Consider the following 23820-nt stretch of genomic DNA (forward strand, 5'->3'; position numbering starts at 1 on the left):
CACAGTACACAAGGGCACTGAGGTATAGACTATACAGTACACTAGGGCGCTGAGGTATAGACTACACAGTACACTAGGGCACTGAGGTATAGACTACACAGTACACTAGGGCACTGAGGTATAGACTATACAGTACACAAGGGCACTGAGGTATAGACTATACAGTACACAAGGGCACTGAGGTATAGACTACACAGTACACTAGGGCGCTGAGGTATAGACTACACAGTACACAAGGGCACTGAGGTATAGACTATACAGTACACTAGGGTGCTGAGGTATAGACTACACAGTACACTAGGGCACCGAGGTATAGACTACACAGTACACTAGGGCAAGAAGAGACCCTCTTAGAATCAAATCAAGTTTGGGAAATTTCAACAAAAGATGGATTTCATCTTAATTGAGATTTAGTTAGGATTACTTCAGAAACTATTTAACATATCCATTAAAGGTATTGGCTTTAGCATCAGGAAGCTTGATTCCAAGTCCACAATTCTCTAGTTCTTGACATTTATCAGCATGCATGTATAAATAAAACTTTACAAACATATTGACTGGAACCACAGAGCTGATAATCCATTTGATACCAAAGGGGTAAACATATTTCCTTTAATAGCTAACTTATTCATTTTAAAGAAAAAAATCGGCGTTGGGGATTTGGCTCAGTGGTAGAGCGCTTGCCTAGCAAGCACAAGGCCCTGGGTTTGGTCCCCAGCTCTGAAAAAAAGAAAAGAAAAGAAAAAAAAAAGAAAAAGAAAAAAATCCAAGTAATACATAAACAAGGAGTGTGTGTGTGTGTGTGTGTGTGTGTGTGTGTGTGTGTGTGTGTGTTCCCGTGTATCTGGGTGCTGCACATATGTATGGATGCGTGGGAACAGACAAAGGTTTCTGATACTTAGAACATAAAACTGGGGCTGGAGAGACGCTCAGCAGTTAAGAGCGCTTGCTGCTCTTGCGGAGGATCCAGGTTCAGCTCCCAGTGCCCACGTGGTGGTTAGTAAACATCGGTAACTCCAGGTCCAGGAATTCTGACCTCCTCTTCTGACCTCAGTGGGAACCAGGCGTGCACACGGTCTATGTACATAACTGCAGGCAGACACACTCACTCACACACATAAATGATATCAGTATCTTTAAAAATACGGAATCATAAGCATAGTACACACAGTGATTTAGATAGACCTTTATACATTGATTTGACAAAAAGCTGTTTATTACAAGGAAAAGTGAAGTGTCACATAGAGAGACGGTGGCGTGTGGTGGCGTGTTACCTGTCTTATTGTGTCGCCTTCCTGGTTACTAACTGTAATCATTTTATCTTCGCCTCCCAAAGCAAGGAGATTCTCCGTATTCCAACATCCACATGTGATTTTCTTAGTATGTTTTCCTGAAAAAGAGGCAATTTTTGCTGACATTTGGACTTCTCAAAATGGATAAATATAAAATGCATGATGCTAATCTTAAGTGCTGTGGGACTGAACAGACCAGGGGATCTACTCCCATCAAAGCCTTAGTGCCTATGCAAGCTTATATCAAATACTTCATCACTAAGCTAGAAATTAAAATAATGGTATATAACAACTTTTTGTCTGGATAACAGACACAGGCCTAAGCAGGAAAAATGGCTCCCTCTACAAATTTTGTTGATTTATCACAGAACCAAACTTGTACTATCTTTTTAAAACTTTTTTTTTTCCAGAGCTGAGGACTGAACCCAGGGCCTTACCACTGAGCTAAATCCCCAACCCAAACTTATAATATCTTAAAGGCAGCAAATCTCCAAGCAGTAAAGTTCTCTTCACTTTACTGTGCATGGTAAGTCAGCTTTGATATAAGAACCTTTAATCCCAACATTTGGGAGGCAGAGGCAGGCAAGTCTCTGAGTTCGAGGCTAGCCTGGTCTACAGGAGTCATACAGACAATTCATATGGAAAAAGTTGATTTTTGTAACTGGAAGAAAATTTTAGTTTGGTCTTAACAATAGATTAGTGATGCTTTTATTTATCTTTCATCATTAAAAATTAAAATTAAGGGGTTGGGGACTTAGCTCAGTGGTAGAGCGCTTTCCTAGCAAGCACAAGGCCCTGGGTTCAGTTCCCAGCTCCGAAAAAAAGAAAAGAAAAAGAATTAAAATTAATACTAAAGAGATACATGTGAAAATAATTTGAAACGACTCACTGCTCTTAATGAAAAGCACTTCCTCAAGTGTCCTGTAGGTGCCGCTATCGCCAGCATTTGCTGCCTCCCTTAGTGGTGGGCATGCTTTCCTGGCCACATGCATGCAGTTAGCCCTGCTCTCTCTACCACTCGTCAGTGTGAAGGTACAATGAAAAGGGTCGACCTTCAAAGTGAACAGAGTGGGGAGGAGCCAGAGCTCTCCATGCAAGGTCAAATGGGCAAACTACTCACACTCCAAAGTCTACATTCAACTGGAGACCAGGTCGGGTAAGGATTTTTTGGTTCACTTACTATGTGGATTCAAACTTGTATATAGTATAATACAACCACACTGACTAAAACTAACTAACATGTGGGTCAACAGGCGTTGATACGCATATGAGCTACTCCATGTCTAGAGACAGAGCCTGGGTGTGAGAGGGGAAATGCGGACTGTTAATGTCCTGATGGCCAAAGACACATGCTGACCTTAATTCAGTCTGCCCTGGGCACTTCAGGAAATCTTAGCAAGCAGGAGAGGGATCTTCTTGGACAGATATCTTAGACGGACCAGGGAAACCTTTCTCTACACATTTTTCTGTGCCATCTCAGGGAAGTCTGAGACAATGGAACCGACTTTCAGAAAATCACTGCAGACGTGAGCAGTGTTTCTAGGCAGAACCTACCAAGAACAGGAATCTTTCGAGATGTCTGATGATTATAAATGAGCAAATTTCCTTTAATGGTCCCCACAGCCAGGAAACTTCCAATCTTTGACCAAAGAAGGAAAGACATTTGATCCCTGTAACATTAAATATATATTACAGAACAATTCACAATCATAACCCCTTAAGAATCCTCTGAGAAATACTTCATGTATAACTTTAACTTCTGCTTATAAGCTTAAGAGTGACATTACAGTTCATAGGCTTTTAGCTGTAATCCTACCACTCAAGAGGCAGATCTCTGTGAGTTCAAGGCCAGCCATAGCTACACAGTAAGACTCAGTCTCGAAAAAAAACAAAACAAAACAAAACAAAAAACAAACAGAAAACTCACACAGTTTATGGTTTTTAGATGAAGACTACATGCTAAAAGAATTCTGGAGGTGGCAGAGGATGGCTCAGAGGCTAAGCACACTTGCTGGACCCATGTGTGATTTCCAGTACCTACATGGTAATCACAACTGTCTGTAACACCAGTTGCTGGAGATCCAACACCCTCTTTTGGCCTCTGAAGGCACCAGGAATACATGTGGTTCACAGTAATACATGTTGGCAAGACCATACATAGAAGATAAAATTTATATATAGTATAAATAAATAAAAAGTTTAAAAGAAAAATTGGAGACAGAGTAAAAAAATTGGCAGCAGGTAGAATAATAATAATAATAATAATAATAATAATAATAATAGAATTTAGACATCAATTGTTACAGAACCTCAAATTCACAGGGTGATTTGTGTTACTAAGAATGGTCTTAAGTATAATTATGGTAAGATTTTTAGTGAAAACTGTTGGAACATGGCCCAAGAATGGAGTTGAATGAGAAGAATTCTGAGTGCTTGTGAGAAAACCACAAGAAAATAAGACAGAGTCTTAAGAACTCAGTTTCTTCAAAACACAGAACTGTTTTTGGAATGTATGTGCATGCTCCTCCCAGGTGCAGTAGATAGGAGTGAATTTCTTTCAGATCATTCATTACAACTGGCTACTGTCATTTATTTATGTACCCCATGGAAAAACATGTTTCTGCAATGTGTAGTTTGTCTGCCCTGTGTGGTCTTCACCTCATGCAGCTTGCCCTTGTGACTGTACACTTTTCTTACATGACTCTACTTAACCCTCAGAGAATAAATTGTCTGATGCTCTGAATAAAGTTGGCTCTTGCATGAGACTTTATTCCACCTCGATAATCAGCTCCTGTCTCTCCCAGGTCCCACTGGCTCTAGAGTGGTGACAGGAAATGTAAGCATTGTTTCTTGTTTGGTTTGTTTTTTTATGGTAGTTTTTGAAGTCTAGGAAGATGGCTTTGTAGACAAAGTGCTTGGTACACAAGTGTGAGGGGAGCAGATTGGAGTTTTAGAATCTGTGTAAATGCCTAGTGGGCCTGCCTGTAATTTCAGTGCTGGTTAGACAGGAGTGAGTGGGATCCCCAGAGCAAGGTGGCTAGACTACCCATACTGGTAAGCTCTGGGTTCAGTGAATAAGGTAGAGAGTGATCAAGTGATCAGTCCTGGGTCTACACACACACACACACACACACACACACACACACACACACACACACACACAACTGGCACCACATACAATTTCACAAGGGACAGGGGGATGACAAGTAGCTTTTAATAACATGGCATATAAAATTGGAGGAACTACTGGCAATTCATAACCTTAAAAAGGATGTATCTTGGCTGAGCACATATATATATACATATATATGTATATATACATATGTGTGTGTGTGTGTGTGTGTGTGTGTGTGTTAGAGCTCTTTTTCTCTATTTCCCATAACATTGAGTAAGGATAAAGGTTAAGTGGGAGAAGACTTTGCCTGGCTAACCTGGAATGAGAGCACCAAAACTTCAGTGTGCAGCTGATACAATTTGAATCACTGAATTCAATCTGAAAGGTCATTTATATGATGATACTTGGAAGTGAAATACTAATAAAGTATATGAAATGTTAGCTGCAATAACAGGTGAATAAAGTAAACATTTAGTTAAAATTTTATTGCAGGTCTGGCTTAGCAGGTAAACACACTTGCTACCAAGTTTGATGGCATAAATTCAATCCCTGGAATTCACATACAAGTGTACACACACAATCATGCACAGTCATGCACACATGCATACAGTCATCTACACATGCATGTTGTCATGCACACATCCATACCCATTTACCAAATAAATTAAACAAACAAACAAATGCATGCTGAGTGAATGGCCTGCACTCTTCTTTCAGGAGACACGTGGAGGGGAGAGCACGCTCTGCCATGCCCTTGCTGTCTACTTTGTTTGATGTAGGGGCTTTCGTTGTGCACCACTGCTGTCATCTCACCTCCAGATTTTCCATATAAATTTTGTTTGATCATTGTCATTTTCAGTATGTTCACTGAAAGACTTCTTAAAAGAAGGTATTCCTGGAGATGGAAAACCTAGGTAAGAGAACAAGAACTATAGACGCAAGCATCATGAACAGAATACAAGGTATGGAAGAGACAATCTCAGGTGAAGAAGATACAATAGAAGAAATTGATACATCAGTCAAAGAAAATGTTAAATCTAAAATGTTCCTGACACAAACCATCCAGGAAATCTGGGACACTAGGAAAAGACCAAACCTAAGAGAAATAGGAATAGAAGAAGAAGAAAATTCCCAGCTTTAAGGTCCAGAAAATATTTTCAACAAAACCATAGAAGAAAATTTCCCCAACCTAAAGAAAGAGATGCCTATAAACATACAAGAAGCTTATAGAACACCAAATAGATTGGACCAGAAAAGAAAATTCTTCCACCACATAATAAACTAAACATAAAATGTACAGACAAAGGAAAAAATATTACAAGGGAAAAAGGCCAAATACAATACAAGGGCAGACCTTTCAGAATTACACCTGACCTCTCAAGAGAGACTCTAAAAGTCAAAAGGGCCTAGGTAGATGTCTTGCAGTCTCTAAGAGACCACAGATGCCAGCCCAAAACTACTATATTCAACAAAACTTTCAATCACCTTAGAAAACAAGATATTTCATTAAAAACTAAATATAAACAGTATCTATCCACAAATCCAGCCCTACAGAAGATACTAGAATGAAAATTCCAACCCAAGGAAGCTAACTACACTCAAGAAAACATAGGAAATAAATTAAGTCTACACCAGCAAAACCAAAAGAAGGGAGGCACACACCACCACCACCACAACCACTATCATCAAACTAACAGGAATTTAAAATATTGGTCATTAATAACTCTCAACGTTAATGGAATCAATTCCCCCATAAAATGACACAGGCTAACAGAGTGGATATGAAGACAAGATCCATCATTCTGCTACATACAAGAAACATACCTCAGCAACAGAGATTGTTCAAGCAAATAGAAGCAAGCTGGAGTGGCTATTCTAATATCTAATAAAATAGACTTTCAGCCAAAATTAATCAAAAGAGATGGGGAAGGATGCTTTATATAAAAAATCAACAAAGAAGATGTCTCAATTCTGAATATATCCCAAATGCAAGGGCACCCACATTTGTAAAACTTAAATCACACATTGAACCCCACATATTAATAGTGGGAGACTTCAACACCCAACTCACACCAATGAACAGGTCATTCTGGACAGAAGCTAGATAGAGAAATAATGAAACTAACAGATGTAATGAATAAAATAGACCTAACAGATATCTACAGAACATTTCACCCAAACACAAAAGAATACACCTTCTTCTCTGCACTTCATGGAACCTTCTCCAAACTGACCATACTGGGTCACAAAACAAGCCTCAACATGTACAAGAAGATCAAAACTCTCTGTATTTTATTACTATCAAGGATTAAGCTGGACTTGAACAACAACAGAAACAACAGAAAGCCTACACACTCATGGAAACTGAACAACTCTCTACTCAGTGATCACTGTCAGCAAGAAAATAAGAAAGAAATTAAAGACTCTAAAATTCAATGAAAAAGAAAATGAAGGTACAACATACCCAAACTTACTGGACACAATGAAATGCTAAGAGGAAAGTTAATAGCACTAAGTGCCTTCATAAAGAAACTGGAGAGATATCATACTAACAACTTAACAGCACATCTGAAAGCTCTAGAACAAAAAGAAGCAAACATGCCCAAGAAGACTAGATGGAAGGAGACAATCGAACTCAAGGCTGAAGCTAATATATTAGAAATAGGGGTTGGGGATTTAGCTCAGTGGTAGAGCACTTGCCTAGGAAGCGCAAGGCCCTGGGTTCGGTCCCCAGCTCCAAAAAAAAGAACCAAAAAAAAAAAAAAAAAAAGAAATGAAGAGAACAAAGAAACAATGAAACTAAGAGTTGGTTCTTTGAGAAAATCAGCCAGATAGACAAATCCTTAGCAAAACTAATTAAAAGGTAGAGAGAATATTCAAATTAACAAAATCAGAAATGAAAAGGGTACATAACAACAGACACTGAGGAAATCCAAAGAGTCATTAGTCTTACTTCAAAAACCTTACTCCACAAAATTGAAAAACCTAAACGAAATAGATGGTTTGCTCAATACCACTTGCCAAAGTTAAATCAAGATCAGGCAAACAATTTAAGAAGATCTATAAGCCCTGTGGCTGTCCTGGCCTGCGGGAATACCAACGGAGACCCTGGAGAGGGGAGTGGGATGGATGGGACAAGAGGCGCAAGAACTGGAGACAAGACAGTAGTCTGATCAAGTCTCATTTAATCAAGCAAAAAGCACTTGCTCATAAGCAGAAAAAAAATCACATAACACAAACTGGTAGTCAGGGTAATGATAAACATTCATCACATCAGAAACCAATGGTATAAGTTTTGATTTCCCAGAAACTTCTTACCTACAATAAGTTTCAATATCTCTAACTAACAATAGAGTGAAACTCATTCTTGTGTAGAAGCAAGCTAGCAGAAAGTCTCCAGTATTCTTTGCCGGTGGTAACCCCCACATATGTTACTTGGAAACAAGGGCCCATGAAGTGGAAAACACCTAGCTCAGGTAAAGAAAGGCATGAGCAGATGGGTGGCTCTGGACATATGGCAATAGAAACAGTTATTAAAAGTCTTCTAACCAAAAACGGTCCAGGACCAGATGGGCATAATTCTACCAAACTTTCTAAGAAGAGCTAATACTAATACTCCTCAAATTATTCTACAAAATAGAAATAGAAAGGACATTGCGGAATTCATTCTATGGGGCTACAGTCACCCTGATACCTAAACAATACAAAGACTCAACAAAGACAGAATTTCAGACCAATTTTCCTTATGAACATCAATGCAAAAAATACTTAATTAAATATTTGCAAACCAAATTCAAGAATATATCAAAAACATCATCCACCATCGTCAACTATGCTTCATCCCAGGGATGCAGAGATGGTTCAGCATACAAAAATCCATCAATGTAACCCACCATATAAACAAACTGAAAGAAAAAAACCCCACGTGATCATCTCATTAGATGTTGAAAAACTCTTCAACAAAATCCAACACCCCTTCATGATAAAAGTGTTGGAGAGATCACAGTTGATTTTATTGTGTTTAAAGATATGCACCTTGGATCTGCACACCTAAACACAATAAAGGCAATATACAGCAAGCCAATAGCCAACATAAAATAAAATGGGGGAGAAACTTAAAGCAATTCCACTAAAAACTAGAATAAGACAAGGACACTCTCTCTGTATCTATTCAATATCGTACTTGAAAGTCTAGCTAGAGCAATAAGACAACTAAAGGAGATCAAGGGAATACAAATTAAAAAGGAGACTATTTGCAGATGATATGATAGTATATATGTGACCCCAAAAATTCTACCTATAGCTCCTATAACTGAGAAATACCTTCAACAAAGTGGCTGGATACAAAATTAACTAAGAAACAAAACAAAACAAAAAACCCCAGCAGTGCTTCTTTATACAAATGACGAATAGGCTGAGAAAGAAATTAGGGAAATAATACCCCTCGCAATAGCCACAGATAATATAAAATATCTTGCTGTGAGTCTGACCAAACAAGTGAAAGATCTGAAGAAAGAAACTGAAGAAGACCTCAGAAGATGGAAAGATCTCCCATGCTCATGGATTGGCAGGATTAATATTGCAAAAAAATTGGCTATCTTACCAAAAGCAATCTACAGATTCAATGCAATTCCAATCGAAATTCCAACACAATTCTTTACAGACCTTGAAAGGTCAATTCTTAACTTCATATGAAAAACCAAAAAACCCAGGATAGCTAAAACAATCCTATATAAAAAAGACGTTCTGGAGATATCACCATCCCTGATTTCGAGTTGTACTACAGAGCAATAGTAATTAAAACCACATGGTAGTAACATAAAGGCAGACAGGTTGATCAATGGAATCAAATCAAAGAACCAGAAGTAAATCCACACACGTACGGACACTTGATTTCTGACAAAGAAACCAAAACCATACAATGGAAAAGGGAAAGCATCTTCAACAAATGATGCTGCTCTAACTGAATCTGCATGTAGAATGCAAATAGATCCATCTCTATCACCTGCACAAAGCTTGTGTCCAAGTTCATCAAAGACCTCAACATAAAACCAGTGCACTAAGTCTGATAGAAGATAAAGTGTGGAATAGCCTTGAACGCATTGGCACAGGACACAACTTCCTGAACAGAACACCAATGGCTCAGGCACTAAGATCGACAATTAATAAATGGGACCTCAAGAAACTGAAAAGCTTCTGTAAAACAAAGGACACTGTCAATAGGACAAAATGGCAGCCTATAGCATGGGAAAAGATCTTCACCAGCCCTACATCTGACAGAAGACTGATATCCAAAATATATAAAGAACTCAAGAAATTAGACCTCAAGACCCCCAAAAACCTAAATTAAAAATGGGGTATAGAGTTAAACATAGAATTCTCAACAGAGGACGCTCTAATGGCCAGGAATCACTTAAAGAAATGTTCAACATCCTTCATCATCAGGGAAATACAAATCATAACAACTTTTGAGAGTCATCTTAAACCCATCAAAATGGCTAAGATCAAAAACTCAAGTGACAGCACATGCTGGTGAGGATATGGAGCAAGGGGAACACTCCCCCATTGCTGGCTGGAGTGCAAACTTGTATAGCCATTTGAAAATCAAGTTGGTGGTTTCTCAGAAAATGAGGATAGTTCCACTTCAAGATTCAGTTATATCACTCCGGGCATATACCCAAAAGATGCTCCATCATACCACAAGGATACTTGCTCTACTATGTTCATAATAGCTTTATTCATAGTAGCCAGAAACTGGAAACAATCTAGATGTCCTTTACCCAAAGAATAGATAAGGAAAATGTGATACATTTACACAATGGATATTACTTAGCTATTAAAAACAGTGACATCATGAAATTTGCAGGCAAATGGATAGAACTAAAAAAGATCACCCTGAGTGAGATAAACCAGACCCAGAAGGACAAACATGGTATGTACTCACTTATAAGTGAACATTAGTCATAAAGCACAGGATAACCATGTTACAATCCACAGATCCAAAGAAGTGTAGTGAGGATGGAGAGAGAGAGAAAACTGGGGAAGGAACTGGAATCAGTGGGAGGCATCTCTGGGATGAACTAGAAACCTATGACAGTGGAAACTCCCAAAAATCTATGAAGTTGACCCTAGCTAAGACTCCTAGCAATGGAGATATGGAACCTTAAACAGCCCCTCCTGTAATTAGTAAGACTTCCAATGAGGGAGGGGACACCAACCCAGCCATAAAAACCTTCGATTCACAATTTGTCCTGCCTACAAGATGGGGAGGAATAAAGAGGAGCAGAAATGAGGGAATGGCCAACCAATGACTGGTCCATCTTGAGACCCATGCCAAGAGAGAGAGAACACCCCACACCTGACGCTATTAATGATATTCTGCTATAACTGCAGACAGGAGCCTAGCATAACTGTCATCTGAAAGGCTTCACCCGGCAGGCAATAGAAACAGATGCAGAGACCCACAGCCAAACAGTAAGTGGAGCTCAAGGGACTTTGTGGAAGAGAGGGAGAAAAGATTGAAGGAGCCAGAGAGGACAAAGACACACACACAAAAAAATCTACAGAATCAACTAACCTAATCAAGTAACGGCTTGTAGGGCGTCACTGGGACTGAACCACCCACCAGAGTGCATGCATGGGATGGACATAGGCCCCCTGAACATATCAACAGATGTACAACTTTTTTTTTTTTGGTTCTTTTTTTCGGAGCTGGGGACCGAACCCAGGGCCTTGTGCTTCCTACGTAAGCGCTCTACCACTGAGCTAAATCCCCAGCCCCCAGATGTACAACTTTATCTTCACGTGGAACCCCTAACAGAAGGAGCAGGAGCTGTTTGTGACTCTGCTGTCTACCTTTGGATCCCTTTCCTCTAACTGCTGCCTTGTTTAGCCTCAATAAAAGAAGATGCACTAGTCCTACTGCAATCTGATATGCCAAGGCAGTTTGATATCCATGGGAGGGCTCCCCTTCTCAGAGGAGAAAGGGAGGGGTTGGGTGGGAGAGGTGAGTGAGAGGGAGGGACTGGGAGGAGAGGGGGCAAAGCTGCAATTGGGATGTAAAGTAAATACATTAACTAACTAATAAAAAGAAGCTATTTCACAGTCATAACATCTTTATTCTTTTGTTTTTATTTTTTAAGACAGGGTTTCTCTATGTAGTCCTGTGTGTCCTCGCACTTGCTATGTAGACTAGGCTGGCTTCGAATTCATAGAGATCTGCCTGCTCCTGGGGGATCAAGGGTATGTGCCACCATGAGTGGCCAAATCATCTTTATTCTAATTAATGGGAGGATTACACACAACAACCATAAAAGAAATAGGGTTTTTCTTTCATAAGAAAATTAATACAGGTGTAGGTTTGTAATCCCAGCACTTAGGAGGCAGGGCCAAGAGGATTAGAGTTCAGTCATCCTTACCTACACAATGAACTCCAGGTCAGCTTGGGCTATGTAAGATCTTGTGTCAAAAAACCCACAACCAAAGCAAAGCAAGACAATAACAAGAACTCATGGCCAGGCATGGTGGCACACAAATGCCTTTAATCCCAGCTCTTAGGAGGCAGAGGCAGGCAGATCTCTGTGAGTTCTAAGCCAGCCTAGTTTATATAGTGAGTTCCAGGACAGCTAGGGCTACATCATGAGATCCTGTCTCAAAATGAAACAAAACACCAAAAAGACAACTTCAAAAAAAAAGGGGAGGAGGATTCATCATTGTGTCTCCAAAATCAGAACAGTAAACACTTTCAGCAGTAAAAGGACAGAGAGTCACATTTCTCAGTGCAAACTTCAAAAATAATTGGAAGACAGCAAACAGTAACATTGCTCAGTGATTTAAAAATAACTACAAAGTTGGGAATTGCTAATTACACTGATGTGACCAGTACACAATGCATGCATCTGTTAAAATACCATTATGTGTGTGTGTGTATCCATATATATACATCCCAATAAAAGTGCAATTACTGACATTAATAAAATGATACAAAATGACAGAAGCGCTAAGATCACCACTTAGTAAGCGAAGGTGTCCTCACCTCATGCCGTTGTCCAGCTGGCTGGTTTTATTTGTGTTGGCGTCCCATAGATAGATGCAGCTGGACTTCTCAGCAATCACCGCCAGGATGTCACCATCTTTGTCCCAATCCATGGCAACACAGTTGCTTTTAGGAAAGAGGATGCCATTACTATCCATGTCTCGGACGTCAGACGGAAGAAACAGACACCCAGCCATCTATGACTTCCTTCTCTGATGGATCATGATATAGAAGCATAAGCCAAATAAATCCTTTCCTCCCCAATAAATCCTGCTTTTGGTCATGGGGTTTTATCATAGCAGTAGAAGCTCTAGTTAGCCTAAGTTGGCAGCGAGATAGTGAGGTACTGTGTGACGGACAGAACTATGCTGCTTTGGGGAGGACTGTGGAAGGACTTTGGAACTTTGGTCTAGAAAAGCCACTGAGAGTTTAAAGCTTGGTGAGGTATTCTGTGGGCGTGCGGAAGGTAGAGATATAGGGGGTGGAGGCCCGGCTTCTGCAGTTCTGAGTGTCAAGAACTTTATTTGGGCCAATGCACATTCTGAGTGAAGCTCAGCTGAGGCTTGAGTCAGCTGTGGTTAACAAAACTCCAGAACCACCTTTGCTTTGCTGGGATAATCGATGCTGGTTCGCTGAAGCTGAGACATTAGCAGTGATTTAGAAGAGACCAGCATCACTGAAGTAAAATTTTCTGGAAGTGATTCCTCAGCACACAGAAGCTGTGTTCCAGAGGCGGCTAAGGTTGCACCTCATGTTGGCCACAGAACTTGGCAGTATAATATCACCCAGCTGGTACTGGTTTTGAAGGGATGAAGGGGTCATGGACAGCAGCTAAGGCTTGGCACTGTGAGAAGCTAGGAGGGGACTTTGGTGAAGTTACAGCCTCAGTAGCAGTTGAAGGCCCAGGATGAAGGGGACACGAGAAGCTGAGGTTTGGTACCATAAAGAGAGCCCAGGAGAGGCTATTGGTGAAACTTGAGCCCAGTTACAGCAGAGACCCCAGCACTTTGGAGATGCCAGTACCATGGGATGACCACCAAGAAAAGCAGCAGCAGTGGAGTGGACTCTGGCTGAGCTTAGAAGACAAGCTGTGTGTGCTGCCAAGGGAGGGGCCAGAGAAGTGACCCAAGGCCTTTGGAGGAGCCCAGGAGCCCAGAAATGGATCCTAGACACTGGGCACTGAGTTAATTACAGTTGGAGTTTGGTTTTCCTTTGTGCCCTGGTTCTTCCCTCCCAAAGTAAAAAGTAACTTATTTTTTTAATTTTACAGGAACCCACAGTTGAGAGACATTAGCTTTTATAAGACTCTGGATTTGAAAAAAGACTGGATATTTTAAAGAGACAGAATTTCTAAGTGTTTGAATTTTTAAAGGCTGTGGAACTTTTTAAGTATGTGGGACTTTATATTGTGATGTGTTTATTAATGTGTGGTCTTAGGGATGAACAAGGAGGGAAAGGTTATGGCTTAACAATGGCTTGTTTGTGTTTCAAGGGCCCAGCTATGCAGGCTAGTTTTATGCCAACTGACACAAACCATAGTGATCAGAGAGGCTAGAGCCTCAACTGAGAAAAAGCCTTCATATGGTTGGGCTATGGGCCAGCCCATAGAGCATTTTCTTAACAAGTGATTGATAGGGAAGAGACTGGCCCATTGTGGGTGGGGCCACCTCTGGGTTCATGGTCCTGAATTCTATGTGAAGGCAGCCGAGAAAACGCTCCTCATTCCATGCTCCTTCCCTTTTTGAGTTCCCATCCTGACTTCCTTTAATGATGAACAGTGATATGGAAGTGTAAGTCAAATAAACCCTTCCCTCCCCCTTGCTTGTGGTCATGGTGTTTTATCAGAGCAACAGTTACCCTAACTAGACAGTCAGTACCAAGCACTTGGTGGAACGAGTGAGCAAGATCAGGAGTTCAAGGTCATCCGCAGCTACATACCGAGTTCAAAGCAAGCCTGGCTATATGAGATACTATCTCAGAAATATATATATAATAGATGATATATATATCATAGATGATATATATATATCATAGATGTAATTTTTTAATTTTATAATTTCTCCAATTCTCAAAAAAACAGACTTCATTTATACAATGCTATTTTTCAACTGGCCACTCTTTGCTCTTGGGTAGTGGCTAAAACATACTTTGATTTACATTTTGATTGGCAATTACTTTATTTTTCAAATGGTTAAGATGTGTTTGAGAATGTTAATTTCCTTTAACAGTTTTAGAAATTTTGGGGAGCATAGAATTGCAAAGTTTTCAAATCGTTGACAAAGTTATCATTTGCCAACTTAAGACTGACAATTAGCATTTTATCGGTCTGGAGATCCTCTCTGGTCAAATTCAACTAGCAGGAATCCAGCTGCAGAGTTTAGATGAGGTCCTTATACAAGTGAAACAGGGGTCACAGATAAACAATGAAGCTCCCACAATGTACTCAGGGCAGCCTTTTTACTGGGTGCCTTCTTTTAGGCATAATCACTAAGTAACTAATTTAATCTCATTTCTCAAAATACATTAATCAGAAGCAACACTGAGGAGCGTGGGAGATGGAGAAACACGCTTCAGAAGGATGAGGCAGACAGGCGGGAGAAGCTGGGGAAGGAAACCACTTGACTTGGAGAGATGGGCAACAGATAAAGGGAACTATGAGAGCAGAGAGTCAGTGAAAAGCACAGCAGCACAGTCCACTGGGGCCAGGGAGTCTCCACGTTAGTACCCGCTGAGTGCCTACTCTACTGAGTGCCTACTCTACACTGAACTCACAGTGATTCCCAACAGCCGAAGACATCTTCATTCTCTAAGGAACTTTTCTCTAATGATATGCTGGAGAGGAAAGGCCAAAATAGATACAGATTGGGTATTCCTAATGGGAAAATCCTTATTTTGTAATCTTGTTTTCATTTTCATGTGTAGGGGAGAGAGAGAGAGAGAGAGAGAGAGAGAGAGAGAGAGAGAGAGAGAGAGAGAGTGTGTGTGTGTGTGTGTGTGTAGGCTTTGGGTGAACCACCATTCTCCCCTTGCCCTGGTATTTATGTGTTCTCAGGATCTGAACTCTGGTCTTCCTGTTTGTGGGGCAAGTGCTTTAACCACAGAGTCATCTCCCCAGCCCCAGAGAAACCTCATTTTGGACTCACTTATCACACTGACAGAAAGCTTCCCTGTGACTATGTATGTATGCAGATATAAACTCTAACTCGTGACACACACATGCTTTACTAACTTCGGCCTAAAGAAAGCAATCCTTTTTATAATTAGAGAAAACAAAACAAAAAGAACAGACGGGGCTGTTCATTTGGTTTAATTTTTATTGTTTATTTTATGTACACTGGTGTTCTGCCTGTGTGTATGTTTGGTGAGGATGTCAGATCTTGGACAGTTGTGACCTGCCATGTGGGTGCTGGGAGTTAGACCTGTCCTCTGGAGAGCCCAGATGCAGTCTGATTTAAGACAGTAATTTCTTGTTGCTTTAGGCAGCAAAGCTTGATGTTTTCAGTCCAACCCTGCACTTACCCAGGTAAGCTAATTTCACTTCGTTTTTGGCCATGGCGATCAAAGATTTTAACAACAGAGTCAGCTCTGAAAGCAAGTAGAACAAAAAAGTTATTTCAATATTGCTTATTTATCCATGCATTTAAAAAGTAGACTTCATCTGATGCCAGTGTTCTCTCATGGTGGTTTTATAATTTGTATTTTAAAAGGCTATGACCAAGGAAAAGGCTGTGATATTAATGGTAGTGTTTCTTTCTACTACAGATCGATCACACAAGAATTTCCACGGAAGAGACAGTATGAGCACACTTTAGGTGAGCGCTCTCTCTCTCTCTCTCTCTCTCTCTCTCTCTCTCTCTCTCACACACACACACACACACACACACACACACACACACACACACACACAGCCACTATTTCAAACTCACTCTTTTCTTACCCTGTTACTGCAAGGTAGTTTCCTGATGACTTTTGCCAGGCAAACTGTATTGGAGCACCAAGCCAAGTCTTTTCTAGCAGGGAGAAAACGCGCTAAAAAATAAATAAACATGAGTTTTACATTCTTAAAAAAATGAGGAATTGGTCAGAAAATATGTCAAAGTTTAATCATGCAGATATGTAGAATGCAGAATGAATGATGATGTTTATTCAAAAATAAATAAATAAATAAATAAATAAATAAATAAATAAATAAATAAATAAATAAATGTACGAGCCAGGCACGGTGGCTTAACCCCTGGCAGACAGCGGGATCTCTGTGAGTGTGAGGGCAGGCAAGCCTAGATTACACAGAGTTACAGGCCAGCCAGGGACACAGAGTGAGACCCTGTTTCAAAACAAACAAACAAATTAAAAACTGAACAAAACAAAACCAACGTCAATGAACTTATATAAGTAGTGGGTGCAGCAGAACGGACTTTGTGATGGTTAGCTTTAACTGTTGACACAACCTGGGAGCACCTGGGGAGACAGGCTCAATGAGGGGCTTTCACACTGGGTTGGCCTATCTTGATATGGGAAGACCCACTGTGGGAGGCACCATTCCCTAGGCAGTGGGTCCTGAATTATAAAAGAGAAATGATCTGAGAACAAGCAAGCAGGAATGCATGCCTTTACTTCTCTGTGTGTTTGACTGAGGGTGTGATGTGACTGGCTGCTTTAAGCGCCTGCCATTGTGCCTCCCTTTCTCCATGGACTATAATCTGGAACTGTAAACTGAACTAAACCTGCTCCCCTAAGTTGTTTTTGTCAGGTAACTTTATCACAGCAACAGAATGAAACTAGAACAGACTTCAAGGTAAAAGAGAGATTATCATAGAACTTTGTTTTGTTCTTTTATTTAACTGCTTTGGGACAGCATCTCAATATGTAGCTTTGGCTAGGACTTGCTATTTAGAGCAGGCTGGCCTCAAACACATAAAGATCCACCTGCCTTTGCCTTTGGTATTAAAGGTGTATGCCTTTAAATGTCTTCAATTGTTAACTTTATAAAAACATGCCATGTTTATAAAAACATGTCACGTGCTTTATGCATGCTGAAAGAATTTAAACATGAATTTATGTGACACAGATTTGGGGGTTAAGTTGATCAAAATTACTATTTAAAAGTCTTGGGTAGACCTAAGATGCTTACAGCCCCTTTAAAATTCCTTCTTTTGGGGGTTGGGGATTTAGCTCAGTGGTAGAGCACTTGCCTAGCAAGCACAAGGCCCTGGGTTCGGTCCCCAGCTCTAAAAAAAAAAAAAAAAAAAAAAAAAAAGTACAAAAAAATTCCTTCTTTTACTCACTACTTAACCTATTTCTTCATCATATATTTACATTGCACATTTGCTGGGCAATATATCACGTGGGGAACCTTTACATTGATACAGTCTACTGAGGTCCTTATAGTTGCATTTGTCATAATTATAAAATATGTCAGATTTCAAAGACTATGAGAAACACAAATGATACCATGAACAATTTGTTTGTTTTTCAGATAGGGTCTCTTTGTATAGCCCTGGCTATCCTGGAACTCACTATGTAGACAGAGCTAAGCTCAAACTCAAGGAATCCACCTGCCTCTAGCTCCACAGAGTAATGGGATTGGAGATGTGGGCTGATTCACTGACACCAATGAATGCTGGCTTCATTGATAATTTTTGTTATATGATGATATAAATTTCAGAGATACTCAGCAAAACAAAATGTATTATCACACTTTTATCTGTTTCCTTAACAATTTTATTGTTGCTATTTAGTAAAAAATTTGAAATTTCATTGACTTATATTATTCTTATATCAGACTGCTACAATATAGAATACTTAGGAACATGATCCTAGATGAAGACATATTTGATTTAAATACTGTAGATTAATCAATCACACTCTTATCCAGGTAGATGCAGCTTAGATACTGTGGCAGAAGATTCTGATCTGAGTGACAACACAACCCCTCCAATGCTATCTGAACATACTCTGTGCCCACATCCTGAAAACCAGTGTCCTGGAGCCGCAACTTAAAGTAGAGGTGCGCTATGATCCCAAGCACACATGGGTTTTGTCCGGCATGGACACTCAGGTATTCAAGAGCATCCTACTTCTGCATCTGTGGGAATACATCATCCTTAAACCTGACTTTATTCCTTCCATGGCAGATCTGACTTGGGCTGTGATCTTACAGGTTACACTGTTTCCTTCCACAGAGTCATAGCTGCTCTAGGTACATTCAAGAGATAAAAGTTACAGCTTTCCAACCAGAGAACCAAAGGTATGCTTATTGCAAGTCATCGTAACTCTCAAGCACAGGAGTTTCAACTATAAAGAGAATAGTATTTGCTGATTTCTGACACTCCACATTGGAAAGTGAATCACCCTTCAGAAGCAAGTCATGCAAAATTATCTGCCAATTCCAACGAACCCACAAGAGCCACGGAGAAGCTTTAGGAAAGCTAAAACCATTTTAAAATCGGACTTTCCATTTCTTTGCCAGAGCAGTGTGGGGTAGGTATCTCTGAGGTAAATCACAGGAGTGAAGCAGCTGGCCCGGTGTAATTCACAACAAACCCAATCAGAAAACCTGAGTGTAGTGGAGGACGCACATAGGTGTGCAGATTTCTCCATCATGTGTTCTAGCGACCAGGGTTCTGCACACAGGACAAGTCACAGGACAAGCAATTCTTGATTACTGTTTTAGAGACTTTTTATTCTCCCTAGGGCTCTGGGCTTGTTTTGCCCAGGATTAAGCCACAAGAAATGAGGCAGCTCGCTATATCGGGTCACCTCCACAGCGACTGGTTCCAGGCGCTGAATAGTTCGGGCATCCTCATATCAGGCTTCTACCAGATTCCAGAGGCCACAGGCCTCCCTCTCCGGCCCGCTCTCCAGAGTTTGCTTTCCCTTCATCCCTAAAAGCCCATCCCCTCCCGCCCGCTCCCGGGGCGCATTCCCCACTCCTCAGCACTTCCAAGGAGGCACAAGGACACAAACTCCTCAGAGTCGCGCTCCGAGAGCTGAAGAAATACAGAGGTGGTCCGCGTCTTCTCATCCCGCGGGCATTTGTAAGTTATTTACCTTCATTTCAAGGCTCCAGCGGCAACCCCGATCTTGGAAGTGCGCAGGCGCAACAGAACTCCCCCACCCGGCTACCGCGTTCTCGTCACCCAGGAGACCGTGCAAACAGCAACCAATCAGCGAACGTGGGGCGTGGCTCCCTTGGCGCCCTCCTTTGAGAGAGATGGGCAGGGTAGATAGACTCACGTGATGGAGGTGGAGCTAAGCCCCGGGAAGTTGAATGCTTGGAGACTGGTCAACTTCCTGCCTGAGCTCTGATTGGGTCAGGCTGTCAGGAAGGCGGGCCTTGCGGACGGATAGGGTCTTGAGCTCTGTGAGCAGAAGCCACTGGTAGATGGGGGAAGAGGATTCCAGTAAAGAAAAAAAAGCAGAACTCAGACGTTTGCAAATTTGGAGTAGGAATTGGCTCATGAGCCAAACGGCTTCTACAAGGTCCACATGTAGAAGGCTTGGAGAAACTAATGTATCATTTCTCACTTTCTCTTTCAGGGTTTTTTTTTTTTTTTTTTTTTTGATTTTGCCCTAAAGGAGATGAGGTATGAGAAGTCGTTTTCTTTCAAGATCATTAAGGCAGTTTTAACTAGTGTGGTTGGGGAGGGATAGTTAAAAAAAAAAAAAAAGAATTTGAGCCTGGTAAACAAGAAGTTTAGCTAAGCGTAAGCAGTTAGCTGGAGGGAGGGGAGTGGGATTTTTGCAGTCAGTTTAACTGTAGCTAAGATACACTAGCGGGGCATCAGAACCTCGGGTTCCTAGAATAGAGTAGGGCAATTTTCCACAGGACTTTTCATCAATGAGATAAAATTGTAGTCAAGCCTAAAAAGGCCTCAGTAAGTATACAAGATGGAGAAACTTCTGCACTGTCTTACCCTGTCACAGTAGTAACGGGCAAATGGAAAAAACAACACACACACACACACACACACACACACTGTCAAACCAAAAAAAAAAAAAACACAACAAAAAACAAAAAGCCAAAACCCAAACAACAACAACAACAACAAAAAAAATCCTACATGGTTGTATCAATAGCTATAACAAAGCATTTGACAAAATTTAACGTGTAAAATTCTTAAAAAACAAAACCCAACAAGCAAAAGCAAGACAACAAAAACCCATACAATAGAAATTGTAAACAGTATGATGTTGTACCTAATGCTAAGAATTTTGAAAGCGGTCCCACTAGGAACAAGGCATGGATGTTCCCTTTTGTGACTCTTTCTCAATTCTGGTGGAAGTTCTATTAATGCAATAAGAAGAAAAAAGGAGCAGACTGTTTGAGGAGGGAGGTAGAAAAACTGTAGATGATGTGTATGAGTGTGTAGAAAATCAGTAGGGAGGGAGGGGGAGAGAGAGACAGAGAGAGACACACACAGAGAGAGACAGCTAATTATATCAAGCCTTTAGGATATAATCTTAATACACAAAGATTAGTCACACCCCTCTATTTCGGCAACGAGCAGATCAGAAATAAAAGATCAGTGCCATTTATATGAATGCCACCCAAAATGTAATGCAGCCCCAAGTCTAGCACCGTATTTACATGATCGGTATGAAGAACAGTCCAGAACTGAAGACACATATTAAAAGAATTCAAAGGGCTGCAAGGTGACTCAGTGGGTAAGGGTCCTTGTTGCCAAGTTTGACGACTTAATCCCAGGAAACAGCAGAATGCCAACATAATGTGGAAGGAGAGAACAAACTACCACAGTTGTCCTCTGACACAATGGCACGTGTGCCAGCACACACAAGTAAATGTAATGAAAAGTTAAAAGCACTAAAATGAAGAGGCAACCCATATAACCCATCATAAGATTCGGAATTGTAAGATGCTAGTTTTCCCTCAAGTTGGTCTGTAGCTTTAGTGGAATTATAAGATCCTAACCGGTTTACTAACAAGTGGATTCTGAAATCTATAGGGAGAAGCAGATGGTGCAGAACAGGCACACCGCTGTTGGGATCAGTTTAAGTTTTTAAATGGGCACAGCTACAAATAACCACTCCATTGTTAAAGGAGAAGGAGCACCGAGACTATCTGATTTAAAGACCTATTCTAAGACTTCACCATCAAGGGACTGTGGCAGGGCAGGTGAGCTTCCTCTGCAGGTAAAAAACCCTTACTGTGCAAACCTGACAACCTCAGTTTGATCCCTGGAGTAGAACGAGAAAACCACCTCCACAAAGTCATTCTCTGGCCACCACGCATGTCCTGCATCTCACATGTGCACTAATATTAATTATTTATTTTTCAATTATTTTCAGTGGACCAATAAGATGGGTAAAGACATTTTCTGCCAGCTTTGATTCTAGGTCCATGTGGTAGAAAGAGCTGACTTCTACAAGTTGCCCTCTGAACTCCACATGTATGCCCAGCACACATTCCCCACTGCAATTAAATAAAGTAAATGTAAAAAGAAAATTTTTTTAAGTGTGCTTAAGACTGTGTGGTAATGACGATAGAAGAGACAAACACATTGGTAGGTCACAACACATCCCAGGGGAAGGTCCAAAATGATGTAGGCAACTGATCTTTGACGATGAGCAAGAGCAGCACTATGAAGCAGCAGGATTGTCTTTCTAACACACGGTGCTGGAACCACTGTATGTCCACGTGCAAGGGAATCTGAAAGAAGTCTCTCACAAAAAATACTTGAAACCATTGGTACTGCAGACCAGATGAAATGCTAAATTGTAAATAAGACCATTGTGGTGGTTTGCATACGCTCGATCCACAGGAAGTGGCACTCGTAGGAGGTGTGGCTTTGTTGGAATAGATGTAGCCTTGTTGGAGGAAATGTGTCACTGTGTAGGTGAGCTTTGAGGTCTCCTAGTGCTCAAGCTCCGCCCAGTGAGAGTCTTCTCCTGACTCTCTTTGGATCAAGATACAGAGCTCTTGGCTCCTCCAGCACCAAGTCTGCCTGTATGATGCCATGTGAACCTCTGAAACTGTAGCCAGCTCCAATCAAATGTTTGCCTTTTTAAGAGTTGCCTTGGTCATGGTGTCTCTTCACAGCAGTAAAAACTTAACTAAGATGCCAATATAGAAGAAAGTCTTAAGCGATCTTGGTTTTGGTGATTTCGTTTTGAGAATAGTGTGAAAGAACAATCCATAGGAGAAATCCTAGATAAATGGAACTTCATTAAAATTGAAGGCAGGGCCAGGACATGGCTCAGGAGTGAAGGCATTTGCTGCCAACACTGACATTCTCAGTTCAATTTCAACACTACATGCTAGAAGGAAAGAACAGAATCCTGAAAGCTGTCCTCTGACCTCCAAATGCACACATGTGCAAAAGATAAACCTAACCGAACACCAATAAAGAAAACAAAGAACTTTAAATCCAAACAAAAAACCAAAGATTTTGAAATATGCATAAAACATGTCTGACCAAATCCTAGTCAGAAGAGCTCAACAGATGACAAATGGTTTCTTTGGAGGAGAGTTTGGCATTTTCCTACCAAGCTAAGGGTATCTTTGCCATATGACCCAGGACTTGTACTCCTTGTATCTACCCAAACAAAATGAAAACATACCATTCAAAGCCCAGACATTAGCATTTATAACAACTTCATAGTTATTAAAATTTGAAGAAACCAACGTGTTCTTCAGGAGGTGAATGGATAATCCATTGTACTGAGGACTAGCACACATTATAACAACTCAAACAAATGAAGAGGAAGAAGCTGCTTACGAGAAGAGGTTATATTGCTGGGCTATGGAGGCACACACCTTTAATTCTAGCACTCAGGAGGTAGGGGCAGCCAGATATCTGCGTTGGAGACCAGACTGGTCTACAGAGTGAGTTCCAGGACAGGTAGAGCCACAAGAAGAAACACTATCTTGAACAAAAGCAGAGAAAAAGACACCTAGGACTCCATTCAATGGTCAATTTTACATATAGAAAAACAGCAGTGTGTGTGTTTTTTTGAAATGTGATGAAAATTTTAGACTATTACATGGTGGTTCTGGTTCTGCAATTCTGTGACTGTTGGGTATTGCACACTTCAAAATGGTGGATTTAGTGGTGTATACATTTCATCTCAAGTAAGCTTTTTAAAAAAAGACAGGTGAACTTCATAAAACCTAAGGAAAGGGCATTTTAAGATCTGGGCAGCAAACTTGGGTTACAAATTAGTAGCACTCTTGCTCAGTAAAACCGTAATTAGTCCAGTTGTTATATCATATTAGAGAGCATTCCTAATTTATGTACTTAATACCAGTGGCAGCGGCTGACTGGAGAATTGGCTCAGTAGTAAAGACCACAGGCTGAGCTTGGAGAGGATCTAGGTTCACTGCCCAGGCACCCACATGACAACTCAGAATCATCAGT

General features: G+C 40.7%; 1 protein-coding gene and 1 long non-coding RNA gene across 2 annotated transcripts in view; one reads left to right on the plus strand and one right to left on the minus strand.

Moving 5' to 3' along the window:
- The window catches only part of Wdr19 (WD repeat domain 19), a 62342-nt gene extending 42786 nt beyond the window's left edge, over positions 1-19556 (minus strand). Inside the window, 6 exon segments of the mRNA NM_001191679.2 lie at positions 1275-1390; positions 2847-2962; positions 12443-12568; positions 15962-16027; positions 16380-16471; positions 19493-19556. Of these exon segments, the coding sequence (NP_001178608.2) occupies positions 1275-1390; positions 2847-2962; positions 12443-12568; positions 15962-16027; positions 16380-16471; positions 19493-19498 (522 nt within the window). The 5' untranslated portion in view covers positions 19499-19556.
- Positions 19557-19780: 224 nt separating this feature from the next.
- Positions 19781-21913, plus strand: LOC148001334 (uncharacterized). Its single transcript, XR_015637437.1, has 3 exons — positions 19781-20028; positions 21409-21578; positions 21752-21913. It is a non-coding gene; the product is annotated as an uncharacterized LOC148001334 (long non-coding RNA).
- Positions 21914-23820: the final 1907 nt, after the last annotated feature.

The sequence above is a fragment of the Rattus norvegicus genome, chromosome 14 (assembly GCF_021556685.1).
Source record: "Rattus norvegicus strain SHRSP/BbbUtx chromosome 14, alternate assembly SHRSP_T2T, whole genome shotgun sequence".
NCBI classification, from domain to species: domain Eukaryota; kingdom Metazoa; phylum Chordata; class Mammalia; order Rodentia; family Muridae; genus Rattus; species Rattus norvegicus.